The sequence below is a fragment of the Lissotriton vulgaris genome, chromosome 2_1 (genome assembly GCF_964263255.1).
Source record: "Lissotriton vulgaris chromosome 2_1, aLisVul1.2, whole genome shotgun sequence".
NCBI classification, from domain to species: Eukaryota; Metazoa; Chordata; class Amphibia; order Caudata; family Salamandridae; genus Lissotriton; species Lissotriton vulgaris.
This window is the reverse complement of record NC_141687.1, coordinates 711,872,581-711,896,329: the sequence shown is the minus strand read 5'-3', so window position 1 is coordinate 711,896,329 and position 23,749 is coordinate 711,872,581. Positions and strand designations below refer to the sequence as shown.

General features: G+C 45.9%; 1 protein-coding gene across 5 annotated transcripts in view; it reads right to left on the bottom strand.

Moving 5' to 3' along the window:
* Positions 1-1,449: 1,449 nt before the first annotated feature.
* The window catches only part of SBF2 (SET binding factor 2), a 2,158,806-nt gene continuing 2,136,506 nt past the window's right edge, over positions 1,450-23,749 (bottom strand). For all 5 annotated transcript variants that reach the window (XM_086955965.1, XM_086955960.1, XM_086955962.1 and 2 more), the window contains one exon: positions 1,450-3,309. In XM_086955965.1, coding sequence (XP_086812091.1) covers positions 3,211-3,309 — 99 coding nt within the window. In that variant the 3' untranslated portion in view covers positions 1,450-3,210. The remainder of the gene's footprint in view (positions 3,310-23,749) is intronic.

Below are 23,749 nucleotides of genomic sequence, written 5' to 3'. Positions count from 1 at the left end.
ACTGCTTCCATTCCCACCCCTCACACCTCTCGTATGAGGGGGAACGAGACCGACAGCTATAATTGACTAAATCATTGGACCCCGTTTCTCTGACACCAGTCAACCAACAAAACCCAAACCTTTTCCTGACTTCTAGGGTCACATGCTATATCGGATTGGCTGGTTTGTATGATACTATTTTTACACTCAGAGAAAAGGGGTGGGGCAGCCAATTTCCAGGCTTTACATATTTCTCGCCTTCCCAATAGAATAACAAAAAATTAATCTAGCGGCCCTCTTATCTAAAGCTAATACATTATCCTGGCATAAACCAAAGAAAATAAGTAATAGTGTAATTTCTTGCTGAATTCCTGTAACGTCCTTCAGAAAGTCAACAATATCTACCCAAAATTTAGCCAACACTGGGCAAATTAAAAACATATGGCAATCATTTGCCAGGGGATCCTTACACCTCGAACATACATATTGAGTTCCAGAGAATAGTTCCCCTTATATCTTGAACTTACTGAAAAAGTTCTCAACTTCATCAAATTTCCCCTGAGCAAGGACTTCATCAAAGGTCTTTGTCTGGCATTTTTTGTTTGTGCATTTAAACTATTCACCTGACTTCTGTAGTGACTTGGTTCAGCTTCAAAACACATCTACTATGCTGGTAGTACTTAAAATCAATCTACAGAACCACCTGCTTCAAGAAGCTGCCAATGCCAGGCTAAAAACAAGGGAATTGACCCAGAATGTCAGCTCCAGACTCCAAATATGGACTCAGCATGTTGGCTGAGCCAGCAAACCCATATTCCAGACCCAAACACTCACCACAGAGGGAAAGCCTCATAACTGCTTGCCTGCATCCACTCTGAATATATCAGCAGCCGCTGTCCAATATGTGCTATATGAATGTCGAAATCACAGCAGTTTCTCAAATCTACTCCCACATACCCTTGTCTTTCAGTCTTAATTTGATATCCAAACAAGCAGGAGGTTGAACACAAATTGCCACAGGCTTTTTCCAAGGTTCAAAAAAATACAGATCCATGTTCTCTAAATACAGACAATATCCAATGGTTTCTCACAGAGATTCCATGCTCCACTGGACAAATGCATTGTTTCCTACCCTGGCTGTATCAAATGCATTGTTTCTTTACCTGGCTGTATCAACAGAAAACCACTGATGAAATCCAGTCAAGAGATCAAGATGTCTCCAACAACCCAGCACACCTAAGTCAACTGCTGTAAAATACTAGTGCTTCTTCATATGCGTGTCCGCCATTTAAAACTGACAGTCTGCAAAATGTAGCGGTATTGCAAATTTTCTGAATATGTCACTGTAAGAAAACCAATCCGATAAATATAATTTTTTTAGCACTTTCTTTTTTAAACAGATGCACATTAGTCTAAAGTATTGTTAAAATAATAGCTAAGTTTTTTTTATTCTATAAGAATCTGTCCAAATTTATTTATTTTCAAAAGAGGTATATTTTATTACAATTAGATTAGCATGACAAGTCATATAACAGGTACATAAAATAGTTAAAATACCTGGTTACCAAAAAATAATGTTGTTTACATTTTTAAAGTAATGTACGAACCAATGGAATCAGTATTTTACAAAGTACATGCCAGTACTTCATGTACAAAGAAAATTACAAAAATGTGCAAAAAGCCAGTTTCAATGATGATTTACAAAGCAAGAATGATAGAAAATCATTCTACAGATTTCACTTGCAAATTTCACATGCATTAAAAAAGCAACCACATTTTCCATGTTGCAAATGGGAAGTGTTGAGTAAACTTTGCAGCATGCCTGAAAACAGCTGCTCACAAAAATCGCAATAATTTCAATAAAGTCTTTACCTGTTGTCAGTTAGGTTAGTTTTATATTACATTGCCAGCAGTTACCTGAAACATTCAAAAATACGAACGCATATATACAGTACAAATTTTAAAACATTAGTGAGATATTAAACATATCAACAATAAAAACAATGGCCTGGCTACCTACTGACAAGTTCTATAATACCACTAGTGGTTTTGGCTAAAACATCTATTACTTGGGTTTTAAGACGAAGCACATAGTTATCGAATAAAAAAACAATGAAAACATTTCATACATTATGTGCAAAAAGTGGTTTCAGTATCAAATTACATAACAACCAAAAAATGTATGTACATATTTTATATAAGAGGCAATGTTGTTTTGCGTCGTAACACGTCTTACTCTTGGAAATGTATTGTACTGCTAAAATTTAAGTGCAAGTGCTTGCATTATGATTTAGTGCATTTATCATTCATTTTGTAACATTTACATTTACAATGAACAAAAAGTATTGTTCCTTCATAATTGTTGAATATCTTCTATAATGTTGGATTAACGGGTCAAAAAACACAGACCCACATTCCACAGCAGAGCCACACATATTTTTGTTCTGACGATATTCAGTTTCCTTTTTTAAATAGATGATTAGCTAAGGGAAGCATAAATAAACAACACATTAAATAGCTTTATACTGCTCCAAATTACACTTAGATTGTTTGGAATGTCATGAGTTAACAAGCCTTGCAAATGTACAACTATTTGGCCCAACTAAAATGTAGTAACGAGTGGAGACACAATGTGAAAGCCAAAAAACTGCCCTGCTAAAAAAAAAAAAAAAAAGACTACTATTCGGACGCAAATGCACAAAATATGTGCAGATATCTGAGCCTCATGCAGCGAAATCAATTGGCACTGACATTTTTTATAACAACACACCTAAAGAGCATAACATCTTTTGGAGTACTAAAGGCTTTCAATAGAACTCCCTTTCATTCAAATTTAGTGTATTCACAATGTCAAATGTCAGTCACAGGAAAATAGTCCGGTTTCAAACTGAAAACTTGGAATACAGAAGCAGAGTGTTAGATGGGACAATTATTTTAGGTATGTTTTACTTATAGCAGTATACGTTTTCTTAGGGCAATACAGTAGACCTTCATATAATCCTCAACAGGAAAATTCAGGCTTGGACGGATTGCATACACACTTTACAACAAAATAGCTGCCCCGAGGTTTTACAGTTGCAAAATCTATGCTCCACATAGATGTCATGTATTTAACGGTAAACGATTCATCCGTGGTAGCGTTTCCTATATGTTTTCTAAACACGCCTGCAGATGAAAAAGTGCGCTTTGGAATGTATTTCTTCAGACTGCCAGTGGTGCGAAAAGTCTGGATCATGCATCAGATATACAGCTCTGGATCTTGTCCATCCACTGTTGGGCACTTTGTGCGTCCTGAGCACAGAAATTATACACACGTTTACTGGTTTTCACCTAAAAACCAGAAAGAGAAAAAAGAAACATTACAAAAAGACAATTTATGACAGTGGCATTGCCATGGTTTATTTATTACATTTTTTATTTTGCTTTAGAAGAACACATCATCGAAACACAGATTGATAGCAGCTAATGAGGGCGTGGCCGAGGTCAGGCAACGTGCCCTAGTACAGCCCATTATCTGTCTCTGAATCTGCTTTCAAGAGTTGAGTCTTCTACTCTTTGAGCCTACTTCAGAATTGAATGTCCTTTTCATCCAGCTACCAATCATGTTAACATTATTTCAAGTTAAACAACTTCCACAAAGATTATGATTGCTAAATTCCAATGATTAGTGTTTACATTGTGAACATTAAATCCCAGATATGATATGCTTGTCTCATTTTCTGCCTGTTTCTCCATTTCGTTACTTTGTATACCCATTTACATACTTAAATCTTCCTCATTATTTGTACAATACGCACTGCATAAAACGCTTGAGCACTTAGGCCCATCACTTGTTCTCAGTATACTCCTTTTCTTGCAATCCCCGTTAATTTGTATGATGTTTTGTGGTCTTGCAGATCCCTATTCTAACTTTCTAGCTAATTCTCCATCATCTTGTAAACAATAAGTCAACAGTAAGATCGTTACCATCAAAAATAATATCAAAAACTCCTACTCATTCCACCTCCCCTTAATCCTCTCATCAACACACTCCTCCTCCATTCACTACGTTCAACCCGAGTCTGGTGTTTAGCACTACCGGTATCCTGCCCTCCTTCAAAAAATCGTCTTCAATATCAGTTATCAGTAACGCCAAACCTATGAATGTGAGTTTATAAGACACAGTCTTCTCTAGCACCCATCTCATCAATGCTTCCCCTAACACTGGTGATATTCCGCAAACATTCAAATACTCCATCACTCCCCTTCTCGAAATTTTTATATTATTATTGTATTCATTACTACACAAGTCACAGTGCAGTCAGTGCAAGTCAGAAAGGTGTAATATTCCCATATAGTGATACAGACAAATTCACTTCGGGAGTACTTTTAAAGCAGGTCCAAATCCCCCCTTCAGACCATTTGCTCCATACTTTGGCAAACGCGGTTGGACAACCCTGTGCTTAATAAACCGGCTTCTCTCCTCCACTTCCTTCCTCCACTGTGGGAGGCATGGAAGCTTTCCAGGAGGCTGCGATATCCCTCTCAGCCACCAGTACTGCTGTTCCCAGTAAGGCCCTGTCTGCCCCAGTTCTCCCGACCCCCAGCCGTACCATTGATGGGGAAAGTTCAAGCAGTATACCCACCACCCCGGAGAGCTCAGCAATGATTTCCCTCCAGTACCCCAGTATTACTTCACAGGACCACATCATTTGAAAAAAATCAGCTGTTTGGGAGCAGCAAAAGCATGAGGGGCTGGGCAGCAAATTTGATTGATGGAGCCTGTTGGGGGACACGTATGCACAATGTAGGGAGTAGATTTGCTGAAGGTCTTGAAAAGAGACCATATGGGATCCCTTTCAGATGTCCCCAGAAGTGTAATGCAGATGTCATCTCAGTGGGCGAACCACTCCAGTAACGGTCTCGCCCTCAACCACCTGCCCTACCACAACGGAGTCTGTTGAGTAAGCTTGGAACACCATTCTGTGTGTTTGTGGGCTGCTCTCTACCCCTCAAATACCACCCGGGTCACCTCAGAGAGTGTAGAGGGAACCGCGGCCCCAAAAAGCATCGGGAAAATCCTGGGGAAGTCCATCTCACTGAGCTCTAACTTGTATGCCGGGTCAGGCCACCCTCCACTCAATCACTAACAAGTGTGATGCCAGAGCATAGAGGTAAAGATTAGATGCTCCTAGACCACCGTCATAGGAGAAGGGTTGGCAGGTCTTAAATGCCAATCGAGATAGTGAGTCGTGCCATACATTTTTTATCACCGAGTCCATCTCACGAAACCAGCGATGGGGAATCATGTGTGAAAATTGAATAGGAGGTACAGGAAGTGTGGCAGTATCATCATTTTGTATAATGCTATCCTACCCATTACATCCAATTGGCGCGACCGCCAAAGCTTAAGATCCTCCTTGCTTTTGCAAATGAGTGGGTTACTATTAAGAGACCACGTAAATTGGGGAATCAGAGCCACCATGATGCACAGGTACTTAAAGCTGAGGCGGCAAATAGGAATGGTCCTCTGCCAGTCCACACAATCTCGCAATAGTGCCAATGGGAGCAGCACTGATTTTGCCGGGTTAACAGTTAATCCTGATGCCTCTGCAAAAAGATGCAGGACCCAGAGGCACCGGGGGCCACATAAGGCCGGGTCAGCCAAGTACAGCAGAACATCAACTGCTTATAAGGAAATGCGGTCTTCGTGTCCTCGCCTCCATTTCCACCCCTGTCTCTGCCAATCACAAAGTATAAGCATCGCCAGAGGTTTAATTGCTAGCACAAAGAGGAGGGAGGAGAGGGAGCAGCCCTGTTAGGGTCCTCGCCATATGGGGCACTCCTCAGAGATGGCACCATTAACCTAAACTCTGGCACTTAGATCCAAATAAAGCATCTTTACCAGACTGCAGAACCGGGGTCTAAAGTTTGATCGGTCAAGCACCTTCGCAAGGTACCCTCAATCAACACAGTATTGAATGCTTTCTCGAAGTCGATTAATAGCAGATCCAGGGGGTGCGGTAGGAAGTGTTGATGCGCAAGAGCTACATGGAGACTTCAGAAACAGTATCTCAGGCTCCTCCAGGTCATTAAGACAAACTGGTCAGAATGAATAAGGGACCATGGGACCTGCCTAAGTTGCGTAGTAAGTATTGTGGCAAAGATTTTCACTTCACCATTTATGAGAAAGATAAGGCCTTAATTGGCACAGGAGGTCGATGGGGGGCGTGACTTGGGTATGACCACAATCATAGCTCGGTCAATCTCCTGGTGATAGAAACAGATTTCTGTGTTCTCCGCATACATATCTAAGAGACGGGGGAAAGGAAATCCCGGTATTTAACACAGAACTCAATAGGGTATCCGCCTGGCCTGATCGAGGATATGGCCTCCTCTACTACTTCCAGTGTAATGGGCTCCTCCAGTGCACGACTCTCAGCCTGTGACATCAAGTAGAGGCGTCTCCATTTGACCAGCAGGGCGCGAGGTAGCTGCGAATAGTAATCTGCAAATGTCTATGCTATGCTGGGGGAGATACGGTGGGCACAACCGGCGCCATCCAATATTTCTGGGATTCCTAAGGGCCGCAACGCGATCTAGTAAACCAATTTCCCGTTTTTGTTTTCCTACCCATAGACCCGTGCTGTGGATGCCTGACAAAGCAACTTTGCTGCTTCAAGAGATAGGACTTTGATCTTTGTACGAATCAGTCAGTTGTCTTCCGAAGTCATCGTCTGGACATCTGGCCTGTTGCATGTTCTTGCAGTGCTCGCAGATGGTGTCCTGACATGCCCCCAAAAGATACCTGATGACTGTACCGACCCGGCGTTGAGCTGAAAGTATTGCTGGATTTCCTTACCTACCGCCTGAACGTACATCTTATCCTGTAGATGCCAGGTGTTAAGCTGCCAACATTGGACGGCAGTGCAAGGTGTGTTTACCGATTTGATGCAGCAATATAGTGTGGTCAGAGAGTCCGCAAGGCAGTATCTAAATGTTTGAAACTAGGAGAATGTCTGGAGCCAGCATAAAGATCAGGTCAATTCGCACATGTGTATGGTGTGAAGCCGACATGTGTGTACTGTTGTTTTCGAGGATTCCAAACCCTCCATACATTGCATAGACCCAGAGTAGTTGTTCACTTTTGCAATGTTCGGGCATTTTGGTGCTCAGAAACAGTGCCCACAACATTCAACAATGGATCGAGGACTGTGCTGAAGTCTCCAAATACAAATTTGAGGCCAGGTGGGAGCCCAGCCACCAGGTCAAGGAGGGTGCCAGGAAGAATTCCAAAGCCACTGGCGGAGCATACATGCATAGAAGGTTCAGGGAACGGCCCTTCGGAGAGCCTGTGAGTGCAAGGTACCAACCCTGAGGGTCAGAGTGGATCTAAGGCACCACCAGGGGAACGCCTTAGTAGGATGGCCACCCCTCAGGCTCCCCTAGTAAACCCAGTGTGATAGACCTGGTCATAGCCTTGTCTCTCGAGAAATGGGCACTTGGTCCCCAAAAGGTGGGTCTCTTGGAGGGAGACAGAGGGAAGAAAGCGTTGGGTGTATCGCAGCACTGCAGAGCACTTGATTTTGTCCAAGAGACCATTAACGTTCCAAGAAATAACGCTATAAGGGGTCATGGCTGGGCCTTTGGTGATGGTGTTGGCTTAAGTCGGGAACCCATGGGACACATGTACCAAGACACATTGATCATCTCGGGTGAGGGGAGTACCCGGGACCCACTGCCATTTACACAATATCAAATCAAAGCAACAACCTAACAGGAAAAAAATGCACAAACCAGCAGTAAAACAGTAACAAGCACCCGTACGGCGTGCAACCTCTTGCACCCCAACCCCACACCCCATACTTCTCTCTAAGGAGCATCTGTTGGCCAAGTGCCCAAATTGGGAAACAAAGAGAGAAAGAAACTAAAAGGAACCCCTCAAATCAGGCATGTTATGGTGGACCCCTACAAGTATTAGGATCAATGCAGTAAATCCCTCAGAACCATACAAGACAGTTCAAATCCTGCAGCGATAATGCTTAAAGTTCTCTATTTGCCAATCTTTGGACCCAGAGTCCAAGCCACATCATATAATGGGTGAGGGAGTAAGACTCCGACGTTCTTCAGACTGTAACCGTTTTCGGCCGCAAGTCATATGTTGCCCATTGCACTGGAGGCAACAAGAAGAAGAGGGCAAGGGTCGCTGCTGGTCAGACATCAGCTTTCCCTTTGTGAGCCAGTCCCAGGAAGGTTCAGGGATTTCAAAGAAATACGACCTACCCTCATGAAGGATTTTGAGGTGTGCAGGGAATAAAAGCATGTAGGACAATTGAAGGTCTCTGAGCTGCTGGTCAATGGCCTCATAGGATCTGCGTTTCCCTTGGACCTCCGATGTGTAATCCGGAAAGAGCAGAATTTTCGGAATTTGGTAGTGAAGGCCGTAGTGGGCCCTGGCCTCCCTCAGAATGGAATCCCTATCTTTGAATTTGAGAAAGGGTGCAATCATACCAAGGTTCACTTTAGAAGGGGTTGCGGGGATTCTATTATTCAGAAACCAAGTGACTTGGGAACTGGAAGGGGCTTAGGAGCCAAAGATCTGTGTGCCCATTCTACTATGAACCAGGGTGAGAGTCTTCCTTTATGCATCCAAGATTGAAGCCAGTCATCCAAAAACTTTATCGGTCGGGCCTTCAATGCCATTGGGGAACCCTGCAAAGCGCACGTTATTATGTCCAGATCAGTTCCCTACGTCTTCAGCATGGTGATGGAGCTCCCCTGTACGGGTGAGAAGGAGGGCCACGTTTGCTTTGAGATCAGGGACTTCATCCTCCACTGTGGATGTGCGTCCCTCTGGTTCAGCGATGCAGCCGGTGGCTTTGCGGAGGTCTTGACGGAGGAGTGCCACATCTACTTGGACCTCCCCTATTTTGTTCTCAACAACCGCTTGCGAGGTCTGGATGGTTTGAAGAATCTTGTCTGATCCCCCTTCAATTGTAGTGCCTTTGTCTGGTGCCTCTCCCCCAGCTTGGAGGGGGCTGTGGTTATGTACTCATTGATATGTGGCTGGGAAGGGACGTTTTCGCTGGCCTATCTTTCCCCTTTTATCACCTGGAGTGCAGGTGTAGGCCTGTCCAAGGCGCTCAGGGCTCAACTGTATTGCTGCAGGCCTAGCAGTCCTCTAGCAAACCATGGGGGGCAATGAAATCAGCAACTGTGAGCCCGCTCCACAGGAGTCAATGACATCTGTGGCCCTAAGACCACCTCATTGATGGCCTGCAGAATACTGAAGCGGACAGGGCCTCCGTCCGCCAGCTCAGAAGGCCTCTCAAGCCTCCAGGACAATGTGTCCAGCTCAGGACTGTAGTATCAGCAGATCGAGGGAGGCAGGAAGGCAGCCACGCCACCTACAAGAGACTCAATATCCCAAGCGACTCAGGGCTCAGTCAGACAAGGGGCATATTCCAGACCCCAACAACAATGCAGCACCGGGCATCTCACTCTTTCCACGCAGACTGAGGGAAAAAAAGGGCAACTGTATGCAGCCAAGAGCAGGGCCAGGATGTAGAGTGGGGGTCCCAGGCCTCTGCCCAGCCAATCTATCAGGCAAAGCTTTCAGCAAGGCCAACCCGTATAAGGAGAACCAGATTGCTCCATGTTCTCTCCACATATTAATCAAGAGGCCCACCACTGGGCCGGGTCCTCTGTCTTATCAGGTTCCGGTCTTGCTCTGAGGCACAGCTGATGCAGTCCCGTTGTGGAGCAGTAGGCCTGCCAGTCAGCATAGGGAGGGCAGGGGAGGATGCGGAGAAGCCACCCAGCACTTTGTCGGTCGCACTGGTCCATGACGTGCGGGGCGGGCCTCCTCACTACTTCAAGCCTGCATGCACTCCTCTACTGGGACCGTGACAATCAACTGTAACGGTTGCATGGTGTACTGCAACATAGGTACTGTCCTTGGGCTTGGGGGAGTTCTTTTCTCTCGGCAGCCCCCTCCATTGCTCACCATTCAGCAGTCCGCTGAAACGCTGCTCTCTCAGAGCCAGCTGGAATTGCCAATTGTCTTCACATATTGAAAAAAACATCTGCAGAGTAACTTTCAGTCCTGATTTCTCACAAGCAGGACATGGCCTAGCCATCATGTACACAAGTCCGGACATGGCCTAGCCATCATGAGCATCTTAGAAGAATTGCTCACCGCACTGGAAAAATGTCAAGCCTGTGAACTAAGACTCTGAGCTTCCCACGCACTTAACACCAATGATCATGGAACTATCCTGGGTCAGTGGCATCAAAGTAAAGGTGGGTGCACCGACCACTCATGAGTCACTTAGTTTCTGAATAATAGAATCCCCGCAAACCCTTCTAAAGTGAACCTTAGTATGAAATTTAAAATTGTTTATTTATTGTTCAGTTAGTTAAAACCATAAAAATGTACCAAATTCTAATTTTAAAAAGTCTGTTTCATATAAAAGTTACATCTCTATAAAAACATAAAATCCAAAACAATTATGCAATTGTGTAATACTTTTCATATTATTACTTTGATTTGACGTTCAGTTCTTGCGCGTGAATTCGTAGAAATTTAATCAATTTACAATTCATTTGAGGGTCATTGGAGTCTAGTCCACATATGATAGCTGACCTGCACGATCTTATGCCTCTATCATGAAATGCTCGCCGCAATATTGTGGTTCGGTTCGCGCTGGTTGCAATGTCTTGCAGTGACATACAAGATGAATTAAATCTTCTTTCTTATAACCACAATGCCGGCAATTTTCATTTTCTTTTGGTTTGCAATGAAGGGCTTCCACAAGAGTTGGGAACTGTCCGAACCTTTAGGTTATTAATTTCCTCTTTACGTAAATGGAATAAGTGGAGTCCAAATAGGCCGCTTGTTTCAAGGTTTTATAAGTATTAATCAGTGTCCACAAATGACTTCTCGTACGAAAAAGATCTTTATCGGTCAGTAATGAGTGGAGCTTTACAGCCTTATTTATTATTCATTTGAATGCTTGGTAAGGCATTTGTTTACTCCACAGCTCCCTTGTGCATGTAATTTTTAAGGAGTGTTCAAGAAATTTGTATGCTGGGGAATGCTTTTCCTGATCAATTTCCTGCCATAAGGATTTGTTAAGGCCGTTTTTTTCTACATTTTGTTTTATTTGATACCATACTTTAATGTATGTGTAGAGCCTGCCCAATATTTCATTCATTAGCCCAAACTCCACGTGCATCTGAGCTGGTGAGGCAGTCTTTGGAAGTAGAAGAACCTTTTTGTAAATGCGCGTGATTACACTGTTTAGGGTTTCTGAGACATTTCCATGCATTGCACCACCGGTGTATGATAATGTTGGCAGAGCTTTGGCTGACATTATGGTTAATAACGGTTTCAGGGACTCAGCTTCTTTGCAAGGGTTTTGAGGGCGAATGTGAGGGCCCCTTCTTGCTGTTTCATGTATTTTTTCTATATCGTCAATGAAAAATCACAAATATTTATAGCATGATACTTTCTCCAACAGATTACTCTTTAATCTAATACGTTGAGTAGAAGCTGTGCGGTTTGTAATAAGCATCGTTTTGGTCTTTGAGAGATTTAATTCCAGGTTATTTGCCGACGGGAATTCGGAGAGTTCGTTTAATAGTCTTGTCAAGCCTACCTTAGTTAAACTTAAGAGAACAATATCATCTGCATAAGCCCGGTGCAATAATTGTATTTTTCCTTTTTTAGGTGAGTGTGAATAATTTCGATCTAGATGTTTTGAAAGGTCTGAGATAAATATGTTAAAAAGGTGCGGAGCTAGTATGCACCCCTGCTTTAGACCCATGTAAGTGTACACTTTCCTTGATAGTCTGGCTCCATTTTCAAGTTTCGTGCCTACCCAGGTACCTGTATAGAATAGTAGTAGACCTTTTAATATCCTGTCTGGTATGCCCAAGGATTTTAAGTTGGACCACACGAGTTTCCAATCAACACTGTCAAAGGCAGCTTTTAGATCGATGTAACAGATGGAGAGCTTGTTTTCTGTTTTTGCATCTTTCTGCGATCAAGAGAGCGACAAAATATTTGTAGTGGGTTCGATACCCTTCCTAAATTCAGTTTGATTGATTGGTATTAGGTTACAATCACTAGACCATTCAGCTAATCTTTAAGAATTAATGAGGCAAAATATATCGCTGTAAGGTGATTAGCCTATAATTTTTTGGACTTGATCTGTCTGCTCCTTTGTAAATGGGGGTAAAGATTGATCCTTGCCAACTTTCTGGGATTTGAATGATTAATTCTACATCAGTGTATAGTCTCCTTAGTATTGGGCTCCAGTACTCAAAGTCAAATTTAAAAGTAGCCTGGGGAATGCCATTTGGATCAGGGGCACCATCTCTTTTGCCTTTCTTTATTATGTTTGTTATTACTTCTGTTGTGTAGTTTGCTCCAGTGATCTGCAAGTTCATTCCCTTTTCACTAATGTACTTCACAGTTGGTAAATGGAAGTTGTCCATGTCATGGGGTTGTTCTTCTTTAAGTTATTCCCAGAGGAAGTTAACCCACTCCTGCTCCTGTATATGCAATGTTGAGATATGTCAAGGTCTCCACAGGTTGTTTATTGACTGCCTGAATAAATTTAGATTTGAATGTCTTAAGTCATAAATTAGTTTAAACCAGAAGGTCTCTGCTTTCTCTTTTTTAAGTTCCCATATATTTTTTTTTGAACTGTATTCTCATTTGTTGAAATGCTTTCCAGCATACACCCTTGGATTTATCCTGCCGTAGTTTCCTTTGAGCTTTTCTTAGTTCTTTCTTTAACGCTTGCAGATCTTTTGGTAGATTTCTTGTCCGGTGATTGCTTTGGACCCCAATTTCTACCACTTTCATAGTTTTTGCTAGTTTATCTAGGAATAGTGACCAGGCTTGTATTCTGTTAATGGGTTCTGAGGTTAACTCGGCCAGGATACTCTTTATTGTTAAAAACAAATCCGTTTTACTCATGTTTGTCCATTTCAGGTGTCTTAGATTAACAGAGGTAAGTTCACCCTCAACTCTATATAGAAGCGATCTAATATCGGCAATAAAGAAAGAGTTACAAGTGTGAAGTCTTAACGTTGAATGCGCCTTTAAACCATAATATGTTTTTTCTGGGGGGCGATCTTCGTTATTTCTTCCGTTGAGGACCCGTATTCCTTGAAATTCAATATCTGCAACTAGTTGTTGACCAATACGGTCCGTATGGCTGATCTCCGTACTGTCTTGCTGTGGTACACACTAAAATGAATTCTCTGCAATTAGAATATCGTCATCATCAGGCGTGAATATCAAGTTTGAATTAAAATCACCTGTTACTATTATATTTAAGGCCGGATCTTCACAACGTACTCGATATTGTTTCAATTAGATGGACGTTTTTCTTCCTTTTTATTTGAACCTTTGGTTGTGTATAGTAATTAATTAATATTATCGTTTTAGTTGTGTTTAAGTTTTGATCTGAGAATTTTACAATTTGTATACTGGGATCCGGGGATTTCAACGGTTCTGTTGATATTTTTAACACTGTCGATACATACACAGTCAATCCTCCTATTGCCCTACCATAGTGCTTGCTTTTTTCCACAGCTACTGAGTAGTGGAAGTAGCCTGCTATTGGAATGTCTTCTTGCGACCAAGTTTCTTGCAGGGCTATAATGTCAGAGTTTACCAACTCCTTGAGTGGGAGGCCTTCATCAAGTAATCGCCTGGCTCCTGCTATATTCCAAGAATCATGTGTATTACATTTGTCTCTGAAATAGAGACCTTAGCTCCCTTATGTCAGACACCTTGGTTGTTCAATATATTTGGTAGCCAGCTTCGTTCTTCTAGCTTTGTGTCTCCTGACCCCTATTCTCTTTTTATTGATATTGTAGGAGTCTGTACTGTATCACTTATGCCTTTTGCATTACGTAGAATTGAGTATGCCTGATCCGCGTGTTTCTTATGATTTATTATCCTGTTTATATCCTGCTGCTCCGTTTCGCTCAATGGGAATGGATAACGTGGTCTAGCCGTTTTTTTTAATTGAATGCCCCAAGCTGAGAATTGTTTAGAGCTACTTAGTATTAGATGTGTTAAAGTTCGTTCTTTTGTTGTATTGATCTTCACTGGGAGAAATTGCACTGTTGCAAGGTCCGACGTATTTATGTGTTTTAGTTCCTGTATTTCTGCCAGGAGCTTCAAGATGTTACCTCTATTTAAAGCATCACAGTTTCCATGCGTTTCATATTCCGGTGTCCATATCAACTGATAATCTACCTGGTCTTTGGTTGTTCTTCCTGTTACGGTATCTTTATCCTCCATTTTCTTAATCTGGGTTTTGACTTGGTTAGGGATGCAGGCACTAAGTTGACCGCCTCTGAATTATGATGCCTGGTTTGTATGGGATTTTGAGCAGGTCCTACAAAACAGTGGGTGTCCTCCTATTTTACTACATGGCAATTTATGGGCCTCAGATTTGCTTTCTCAGCATAAGTAATTCTCCTTACTTCAGATTTCCGGTCGTTAGAATCAGTAGGTTTGTAGGTTACTGCTAAAGCCTCTGTTGTTGGGTACTGGGCAGAGTGGCTTGCTTTATTTTAACTTCCCCTTTTCACACATTTAGGATGTCCTCTTTGACATCCATCCTTTTACAGGCTTCCTCCTCAGTTCCATTTTCTTTTTGGTGTGACCATATCGATAAGGGCATATTCTCCTTCCCCAGTTTATTGCTGTTAACTACATTATTTAACACATTATATGATGTACCACTATCTTCTTGCTCTGCTTTTGCAACTACAGGTTGCTCTATAAACTTAGTGTTTTTAGGACATTTTGGTGATTCTAGTATATGATCACCAGGTTCCCTTGTGGTGGTTTTATCAGTATAGTTCCCAGATGCTTACACTTTGTCTTTGATAGTCTCCTTAGTTTTTTTATACAGAGGGGTATCATCTCTTGTATCAGTATCCTGAATAGATTCTGGAGACTCTTACACTTTGTCTTTAATAGTCTCCTTAGTTTTTTTATAGAGAAGGATTTCTTCTCTTGTATCAGTATCCCAAATTGATTCTGGAGACTGTTCCTTTTGACGTTCATCTGCTATTGTTGCGACAAAGATGGGATATACCTTTTTATCTGCATCAGTGTTAAATTCGTTAAACCTGTTTCTTGCCTTTCTGTCTCTTATTTTGTACTCTGGATTGTGGCCTTGGTTTCCCTGGTTGTTCAGTGCTGGCGTTCTGATTGGTTTGCTATGCGTTCCCCATCTCACAGGTGTTAGTGTGATGCTCTTTCATTTGGTCCTGGTCAATTTTTGCTGGTCCCTGTACATTATTTTGAATTGTATTTTCCTCAATTACTGATGTAAATGTGGGCTCCAGGTTCTCAGCCGGTAGGACCAAGCGCTTATTTAAACAGAGTATCTGTTCCATTATTTTAGGTAAAAAACCTAATTTATCTATTATAGGTCCACATGTACAAGTTGATTCCTGCAGTGTGTAAACTGATTGTACCCTTTTTATTAATTTGAATGAATGAATGAATGAATAAAATATTTAATAAAGCGCACGATGGCCGAGCGGCTTCCTGGCGCTGGGGACCTGATCAGAACTCAACAGAGGGGACCCAGGGAGAATTAAGAGGGGAATGCCTGAGAGAAAAGAAAGGTTTTAAGGGCTTTGCGGAAGTGAGTGTAGATGGGAATGGAGCGGATGGAAAGAGGAAGGCTGTTCCAGAACTGGGGGGCCAGGACTGAGAATCGAGTGCCCCCTGTTCTGGATTTATGGAAGCGAGGGATATGAAGAAGAGAAAGAGAAGAGGAGCGAAGAGTGCGGACAGGAACATGAGAAGAAACAAGACAGGTGATGAACATGGGCGCAGAGCGGGAATGAGCCCGGAAAGCTAGACAGGCCAGTTTGAAAAAGGATCTGAAGCGAACAGGGAGCCAGTGAAGTGATTTGAGAACCGGGGTGATGTGAGAAGATTTAGGGAAGGAAAGGATGAGACGAGCAGCTTGATTTTGGATGGCCTGTAGACGGCGGGATTCGTAAGCAGGTATGCCCACGTACAGGCTATTCCCATAGTCAAGGCGGGAGATGACAAGGGCCATGACTATGGATTTAAGTGCATCGGTAGAAAAAAAACGTGAAATTTTCCAAATTAAACGTTTTTTTGATTGATTTGATTAAGTCTTCAAGTTTTGTGTTTATTCCAGATACGTATGATGCAATAATGTTCATTAGATCTATCTGTATGTCCAGCTTATCTGACTGCATTATCAATGTTGCCGAAAACATTTGAAGTGCCTGTAGGGTTTTCGAGATTAATTCAGTTTGTTCATTCTTATTATTTTTGAAGTTTATTGTCTCTGTTTCTGTTGTTTGTCCCGGTTTATCCACTGCAATTGATTTGGTTTTTATTCTCTGATTTAAGTTCTTGCTTTTTCCTTCCGTATCATTGGTCTTAGCCCTTGCTCATTTCTTTCTTCTTGCTCCTGTCCCTTTACAGGTTTCCACACATAAGTCTTCCATCAGCATACTCTCCCATGACGTGAACAATACCTCATCTTCATCTCCATTCCCGTCAATTTCCAGTTTCGTAGTGTGTGTATTTTCCACACGTATACTCGAACTTGAGTCCTCCATGTTGGCTATCGCTTGCTCATTTTTCGACCATTGATGCACTGATTCATCTATTTTTAAATGCAAGTCAGGTTGGCTAGCTTCTTGACCATGCTCAATTGTGTGTGTAGCGTCATTGCTTGTCTTTATAGCTGTGCTGTAGGGAGTGCTTTCGCCATACATTGTTTTTGAAGCTGTTGGTTGATCACAATGTAGTTGTTCCAAATTGATGCTAGTATTGCTGATACCACGTCCATTTGCGTGCACTGTTGATGTTGTTAGGATGGTATTACTTGTAAGATGAAATCCAGTCGAATCTTTGGTATCTCGGAGTTCTACTTCCTCTAGTTTGCTTAGGGCTAACGTCTCAATGAAGTTTTGATTTGAGATTTCTGCTGATTCTGTTAGAATGTTTTTTTATTTGAATCCGTCCTCCCCTGATTTACCCATTGCGATATTTTTGCGGAGCTAAGGGGGGTCATTAGACCTGATGTTTCTCCTGGTTTAGCCCAGAGAGATGAAGTGGGATCCTTAAATACTGAAGTCTTGAGTTTTGCATCGTTTTTTTTTTTAGACTTGATTTTTCAAACATAGAAGTGATAGGGGAGATTAACGGGCTCTTAGTTGTTAAGTTCCCTCTCTTTGCTGTTGCTGGCTTGCTGCTTTTTTCCCTTTGGCAAGTCCTTTTTGAATGGCTACTCTCTCTCCTGGGGCCTTACTCACCCTGCCTGATCGCATGCTGTGTGTCTCCAAAGCCCCTTCACTCAAACCACTTCTACCACCTGCAGCTCACGGCTTGCCTGTGCCCCGAGTGCTCTCCTCGTTCTCTATAATACACAAGGGGTGGAGGTGGGATGTGGTATGTTGTGTGAGCTCAGGACCCAGATCAGGTAGATATGCTACTCGCTTGATCCTAGTGCTCACGCTCACCTCAGGACTACACCTCCAACTGCAGCATCATATCAGAGAGTCGTGGCCGTAATAGCGTGGTGTGGCATTTGATCGTGGCTCAGGTTGTACTTTAGTGATGCTTTAGTGATGCTTGCTGCTGTTGTTTTGCTGGTCTAATATTTCAATATTTCGATAGATGGTAGCTTCCCCTACCACTGGGTGACAATAAGCACACAGCCACACAACTACTGAGCAGTGGTAATTTTTCACGTGGTGGTAGCAGTCCTGATAAGCGATTCCTGATGCACTGCTCACCTCGCAGCTCGCCTCACCACCTATCCGCCTCCGCCCCCACCCTTGACGGGGCAAGCAGGGCAAAGCAATGCAAAGCAGGGCTGGGCAGGCTGGACAGGCAGGCGGGCAGGCAGGCAGATGGACAGGCAATACCGCAGGCAAACCGCCTGCACCATACCACTGAAGGTGGTTGGAAGCGGGAGGTGAGCGGCATTGAGGGGCGGGCCGGTACGGCGCAACAGGCAGGCAAAGCCACAGCTAACTGTGAGGCCTCTGGGGCCAGGCTAGGCCTACTGCGCAGCGCCGCTTGTAATAAGGGGGGACACACACACTGTTGCTGCTCTGGTGTGGACCGGAAGTGCCGTGCCACTTCGGTCCCTTTATTTAAAGCTTTCTGGCCACGCCTGGCTAGAAAGTGATACATAGTGTGGAGTGCTTCCGGGGCTCAACCTGAGACCCTCGGAGCACTAGAGCGCTACATCCCTTCCCAACTTGGATTTTTCAAAACAACTATCATGATCAGTTCAACATGCAAAGTCTGCCAGTTTGTGATTGGGCCGTGGATTGGATCTCAGGTTATATTGCCACTTGCCTCTCGGAGGGATCTGGTCTCGAGGAGGTCCCGGTGAGGACAGAGATGGGTGTTCTGCAATGTCCGGGGGCATACTCGAATTATCTCTTGTGGCTGCATGTTCTCCCTCTTCTCTCGCTGCAGGTGCGTCATCATTTGAGTTCTGTCCTTTTGGAGCGGGTATTGGTTTGAACCACGATACATTGCGAGTCACCTCTTCTCCATCGCGGCTGACGGTGACTGCTGTTCCATGTGTTTCCTTGATGACTCAGGGCTCCGGTTCGAATGGGGTCTTGAATTTTCCTCCGGGCCTCCTTGTTCGGATTAGCACTGTCTCTCCTGGGTTCAGGGTCTTTGTTTGGGCTCTCCTCCTACAACTCGTTTTTTCGTTTGTCTTCCTTCTCCTTTCTTGGGTGCTTGCCGGTGAGTACGGTGCGGGAGCCCAACCGTCAGCCATTGGTAGCAGGTCTCTCCGAGGGCCGGCCAGCATCAATGCCCATGGTGATTGCATGGTGGTGCTGTGCGGTGTGCTGCGATACTCCCTTAAGAACGCCTGTAGTGCTTCTTCCGGGTCACTCCCTTCCACTGATGAAATTCTCAGTACTTTGTTTATCGTCCTCATAAAGCGTTCTACCTCACCGTTGGCTTGCGGCCATTGCGGGGTAATTCGGTGATGCTTTACACCAAGGTTGTCCAGAAACTCCTTAAACTCACTCCCCTGGAACGGGGGCCCATTGTCTGTCTTGATGACCATTGGGATGCCGAACAACGCAAAGGTTTTGGTGAGAATGGGGCGAATGTTCGCGAAGCTGGTTGATGCTGCCGTTTCCACTATGGGGTATTTGGTGTAGTTGTCCACTAGCACTACTGTGACTCTCCCGTCTGGGAAGCTGCCAAAGTCCAGGCTTAACCATGCCCATGGTGATGGGGCGTGTTCCTCCGTGATTATTGGGGCTGGTACTTCGGGGCTGCTTGTGATTTGGCATGCTCGACACTCTCGCACGCAAGCTTCAATGTTCTCCTCCATGTTGGGGAACCATATCTTCTCCCGCATCCTCGCCTTCATTCTGCGGGTGCCTTGGTGCCCTTCGTGTGCCAGGGTGGTTGCTCTCTCTTGTAGTGCTTTGGGAATGACCACGCGAGTCCCTCTTAGTAGGAGGCCATTGTCAGCGCGGCTGAGTTCATCGTGAATCTTCCAGTATTGTTGCAGGCGTGTTCTGTCTGCTTCGTTCCATCCGTTGGTGTCCTTCAGGAAGTTTGCCCACGTTCCGGATTGTATGGCTTCCTTTACCCTTCCGACGACTGGATCGTTGTCATAGTGGGAGATGATGACGTTGGCGGTCAGCGCACAGGGGCATGCACCCGTTGCTAGCATGTTGATGAATTCCTCGGTTCCTGGTCCGCATTACCGGACTCCTCTGCGGGGGGATGGCGCGACAGGAAGTCTGCCGGGTTCTTCGCCCCCGGCCGGTACACTAGGTCCATTTGGTACTGTTGAACTTGGATTGCCCAGCGTTCGATCCTTGGCGGTGGGTGTGGAGCGGTCCCACGGAATAAGGGGATTAGCGGCTGGTGGTCTGTCACCATTCTGAATGGATGACCGGAAATGTAGAGGTGAAAGTGGGCGCACGCCCATTTTACTGCCAGTGCCTCCCTCTCAATTTGTGAATACCGTGATTCTGTCGCAGTCAGGACTTTGCTTGCGAACGCCAACGGGGCCCATACCCCTGGTTCAGATTCTTGCGACAGGAGAGCTCCCAAGCCCACTGGGCTGGCGTCTACTAGTACTTCGGTGGGCCTTGCCGTGTTGAAGTACGCCATCGTTGTGCTGTCTAGCAGGGCTTCTTTGATCCGGTTGAATGCTTTGTCTTCTGTTTCCGTCCATTTCCACGAGCTGTCCTTCTTTGTCAGGTTTCTCAGGGGCTCCGCGATTGTGGCCAGATTGGGTATGAACCTGGCGCAGTACTGCGCCATCCCTAAGAAACTCCTTACTTCGGAAGCGGTTGACGGTGCTGGAGCGTTCTTGATGGCGTGCGATTTGCGGGGGTCCACCTTTACTCCGTCTGAGTCGAATACATATCCGAAGAACTCTATTGATTTCCTGAAAAACTGGCATTTGTCTTTGTGTAAGGTGACGCCATACTGCGCGAGTCTTTGTAAGGTGGCTTTCAGTCTTCGGTGGTGTTCTTCACTGGTTTTGGCGTGAATCAAGATATCGTCGCTGACGTTCAGCACTCCATCAAGTCCTGTTAGGATTTCTTTTATTGTGTTTTGGAAGATTTCGGCTGCGGATGAGATGCCGAAGTTTAGTCGCTTGTATCGCCTTAGCCCTAGGTGCGTTGAGAATGTTGTAATGTAGCGGCTCTCCTCCGCTAGCCTGAGCTGGTGATATCCTGCATTGAGGTCCAACTTAGAGAACCATTGGGCCCCATTCAGATCCGTCAGGATGTCATCTACTGTTGGGGTGAGGTGTCGCTCCCGTCGAATGGCTTTGTTGGGGACCCTCATATCTATGCAGATGCGGATTTTGCCTGGCTGGCGCGGCTTCTCGGCTATCACCATCGGGGATACCCACGGCGTCGGCCCCGATACTTTCTCAATTACCCCTTGTTCTTCCAGCTGGTTGAGTTCCTTTTCCACGGCTGCGCGCAGGTGGAAGGGTATCCTTCTGTGTCTTAGGGCTATAGGCTGGATGGCGGGGTCGATGTGCAGTTTGATCGGTGGTCGCTTGATCGTGCCGAGACCCTTGAATAATGTGGGGAACATTTCCAGGATGTCTTCTGTTTGCAGCGCTTTGACGGCGTTTGCAAACGCAATGAGGCGGAGGTCTTCAGCTGTGTTGCTGCCTACAAGCAGGTCTGCTTCCTTGTCTATCACGTGGAACGTTGTCGTCACCTCGTTGTCTTCTGCTTTTACTTGGACCTTCATTTTCCCTCGTAGTGGGAGGGGTTCCTGGCTGCCGTACGTTAGTATGCGCGCCTTTGAAGGGACTAGCTTGGGTCTTGGCTTCAGTGCCTTGTAGTGCTGGATTCCCATGACGTTCACGGTGGCTCCTGTGTCGATGACGCCATACGCAGGGGACCCGTCGATGTGTATTTGGCACTTGGGTTGTGGTCTCCGTCGCTTCTTCAGTTCACTTACGAATGACACGTAGTAGCATTCGTCTTCATCTTCTGAGGGGGAATCGTCGAACTGGGGATGTCTTGGCGATCTGTGAGATTGAGATGGCGTTGCGTCGTCTAGCGATAGCTGTTTCACTGCCCCCGTGATTGGTCTTCTTCCGGACGCCCCTCTTCCGCGGGAGCCACCCCTGCATACGCTTGCGAAATGGTTAGGTATTCCGCACTTTGAGCATGTCTTGCCACGTGCTGGGCAGCCATCTTGGTTGTGCTCGTCTCGGCCACAGTACCCACATGACGCTCGGCGTGGCGTCCTGGTCGGCCATCTTCCTCTGCTTCCCCGGCTGGTGTTGCGGACTGCATCCACCCTTTCTGTCTTCACCACGGTTCCTGTTTCTGCCCGCGGGTTCAAGGCTGCTTCCATCGCTGTTGCGCGTGCATCCGATAGTTCGTGGGATCTGGCTAGGATCAATATTTCTTCGAGTGTGATTCGCGGTTGCCTTAGAATGAGTGTTCTTAGGTGCTTGTTGCAGCAACCTTGAATGAGCTGCGCGGTCACCTCTTTCTTTTCGTCATCGTCCGTGCACGTGCTTATGAGGTCCCTCAGCCGTGCATGGAACGCATCCATGGTTTCTCCTTCCCTTTGTCTGGATTGGCGAAACTTGAACCGCTCGTAGTGCGGGTTTAACTGGGGGTCGAAATGCGCGTTCAGCGCATTGACTGCAGCGTCATAGTCATCGTCATCTCCTGTGTCCGGGAGATGTTTGAACAATTTGTACAGCTCCGTGCCCCCAAAGTGTAACAGCAGGGACCTTTTCACTTCATTGTCCTTTTCCCTGGTGGCAGTGAAGTAGTTGTTGAGTTGCCCTAGCCACACAGCCCATCTGGGGGCCGCTGTCCCGGGGTCTATCAGTTCACTGAAGGGCGGTAGTGCCTGGATTTGTGAGTGTGCTGACGGCGTTGGTGGCGCTGCTGGTGCCGGTGGTGCTGCTTGTTGAACCGGGGCGGCTCCCCCAGATGCTCCCCCTGGGTTGGTGGTCATTATGATGCTGGGTGGTGGCTGGGCGCTTGTCTTTTAGGTGTCTTTGTGGTATTCTTGGTTGCCTTTGCATGTGCTTGTTGGTGCCTGTGGAAGACACTGTCTGTCAGGCTGTGCGTTGTCTTTGCTTGTGCTTGTCCGCTTTAGGCTTGGTCTGGTGTGCAGCCGGTGGTTACTTGGCTTTGCCTGTGCTTGTTTGGGGTTTGCTGTGGCCAATGCTTGATGGGGGGGGGGCGCTGCTTGCGTGTATCTGGCCTGTGTGTGCCTCGTGGTGGGGTTGACCTTGCTTGGCCTTCTCTGTGCTCGCGGGGCCTCGCGCTCGATTTTCTCGAGGCGCCCTTCCGGCCTCGCGCTCTCCCGGGCTTTTCCTGCAGGCGGTGACGTCTTCCTTACCGCGCATGCGCGCACTGCTGGGCCTGCCGCCGGGTCGCTTCTTTCGGCTCGCGTCCCCGTTCTGGGCCTTTCTGCTGCCGCTGCCGCCGGTGCCACACGCAGCCCCTTGCTCACGCTGCTTACCGGTGTGCGTGGCTTCTGCTCTCGTCTGTGGTCGCCGTCACAGGCGCTCTTCTCCGGTGCTCGGCTGTGGTAACTGAGTCGGCGGGCACTCAAGCAGGTAACGCTGGGGGTTTTCACGGATCCGCTTATTGGCATCCCATCCTCGTCGCCAGTGTGAGGCCTCTGGGGCCAGGCTAGGCCTACTGCGCAGCGCCGCTTGTAATAAGGGGGGACACACACACTGTTGCTGCTCTGGTGTGGACCGGAAGTGCCGTGCCACTTCGGTCCCTTTATTTAAAGCTTTCTGGCCACGCCTGGCCAGAAAGTGATACATAGTGTGGAGTGCTTCCGGGGCTCAACCTGAGACCCTCGGAGCACTAGAGCGCTACACTAACCACGGACTGCCGACCGCACCGTATCGCTGAAGGCGTCAGTAAGCAGGCAGTGAGCGATAATGGCACAGCTCCTACTAGTGCGCCCCGTGGCTCACCTCACCTCGCCATCCGCCGTCCTCCCCTCCTTATTCGTCCTTAACACTCACAGCGGCAAGGCAGGCAGGCAGGGCACGGCAGTGCTGTACCGCACCACACTGCGGCAGAATCACAGAGCCGCAGAGCCGTCTCTCGCCCTCTCCGTCGCTCGCTCCTGCTCTGGCGATCGGGTGGCATGCAAACACGGTCACTGGAATCGGAAGTCCGCCTCTCACTGGAAATCCAATCAATCACCAACCTTGGTATGTTTCTTGCTGCGATTCCATTC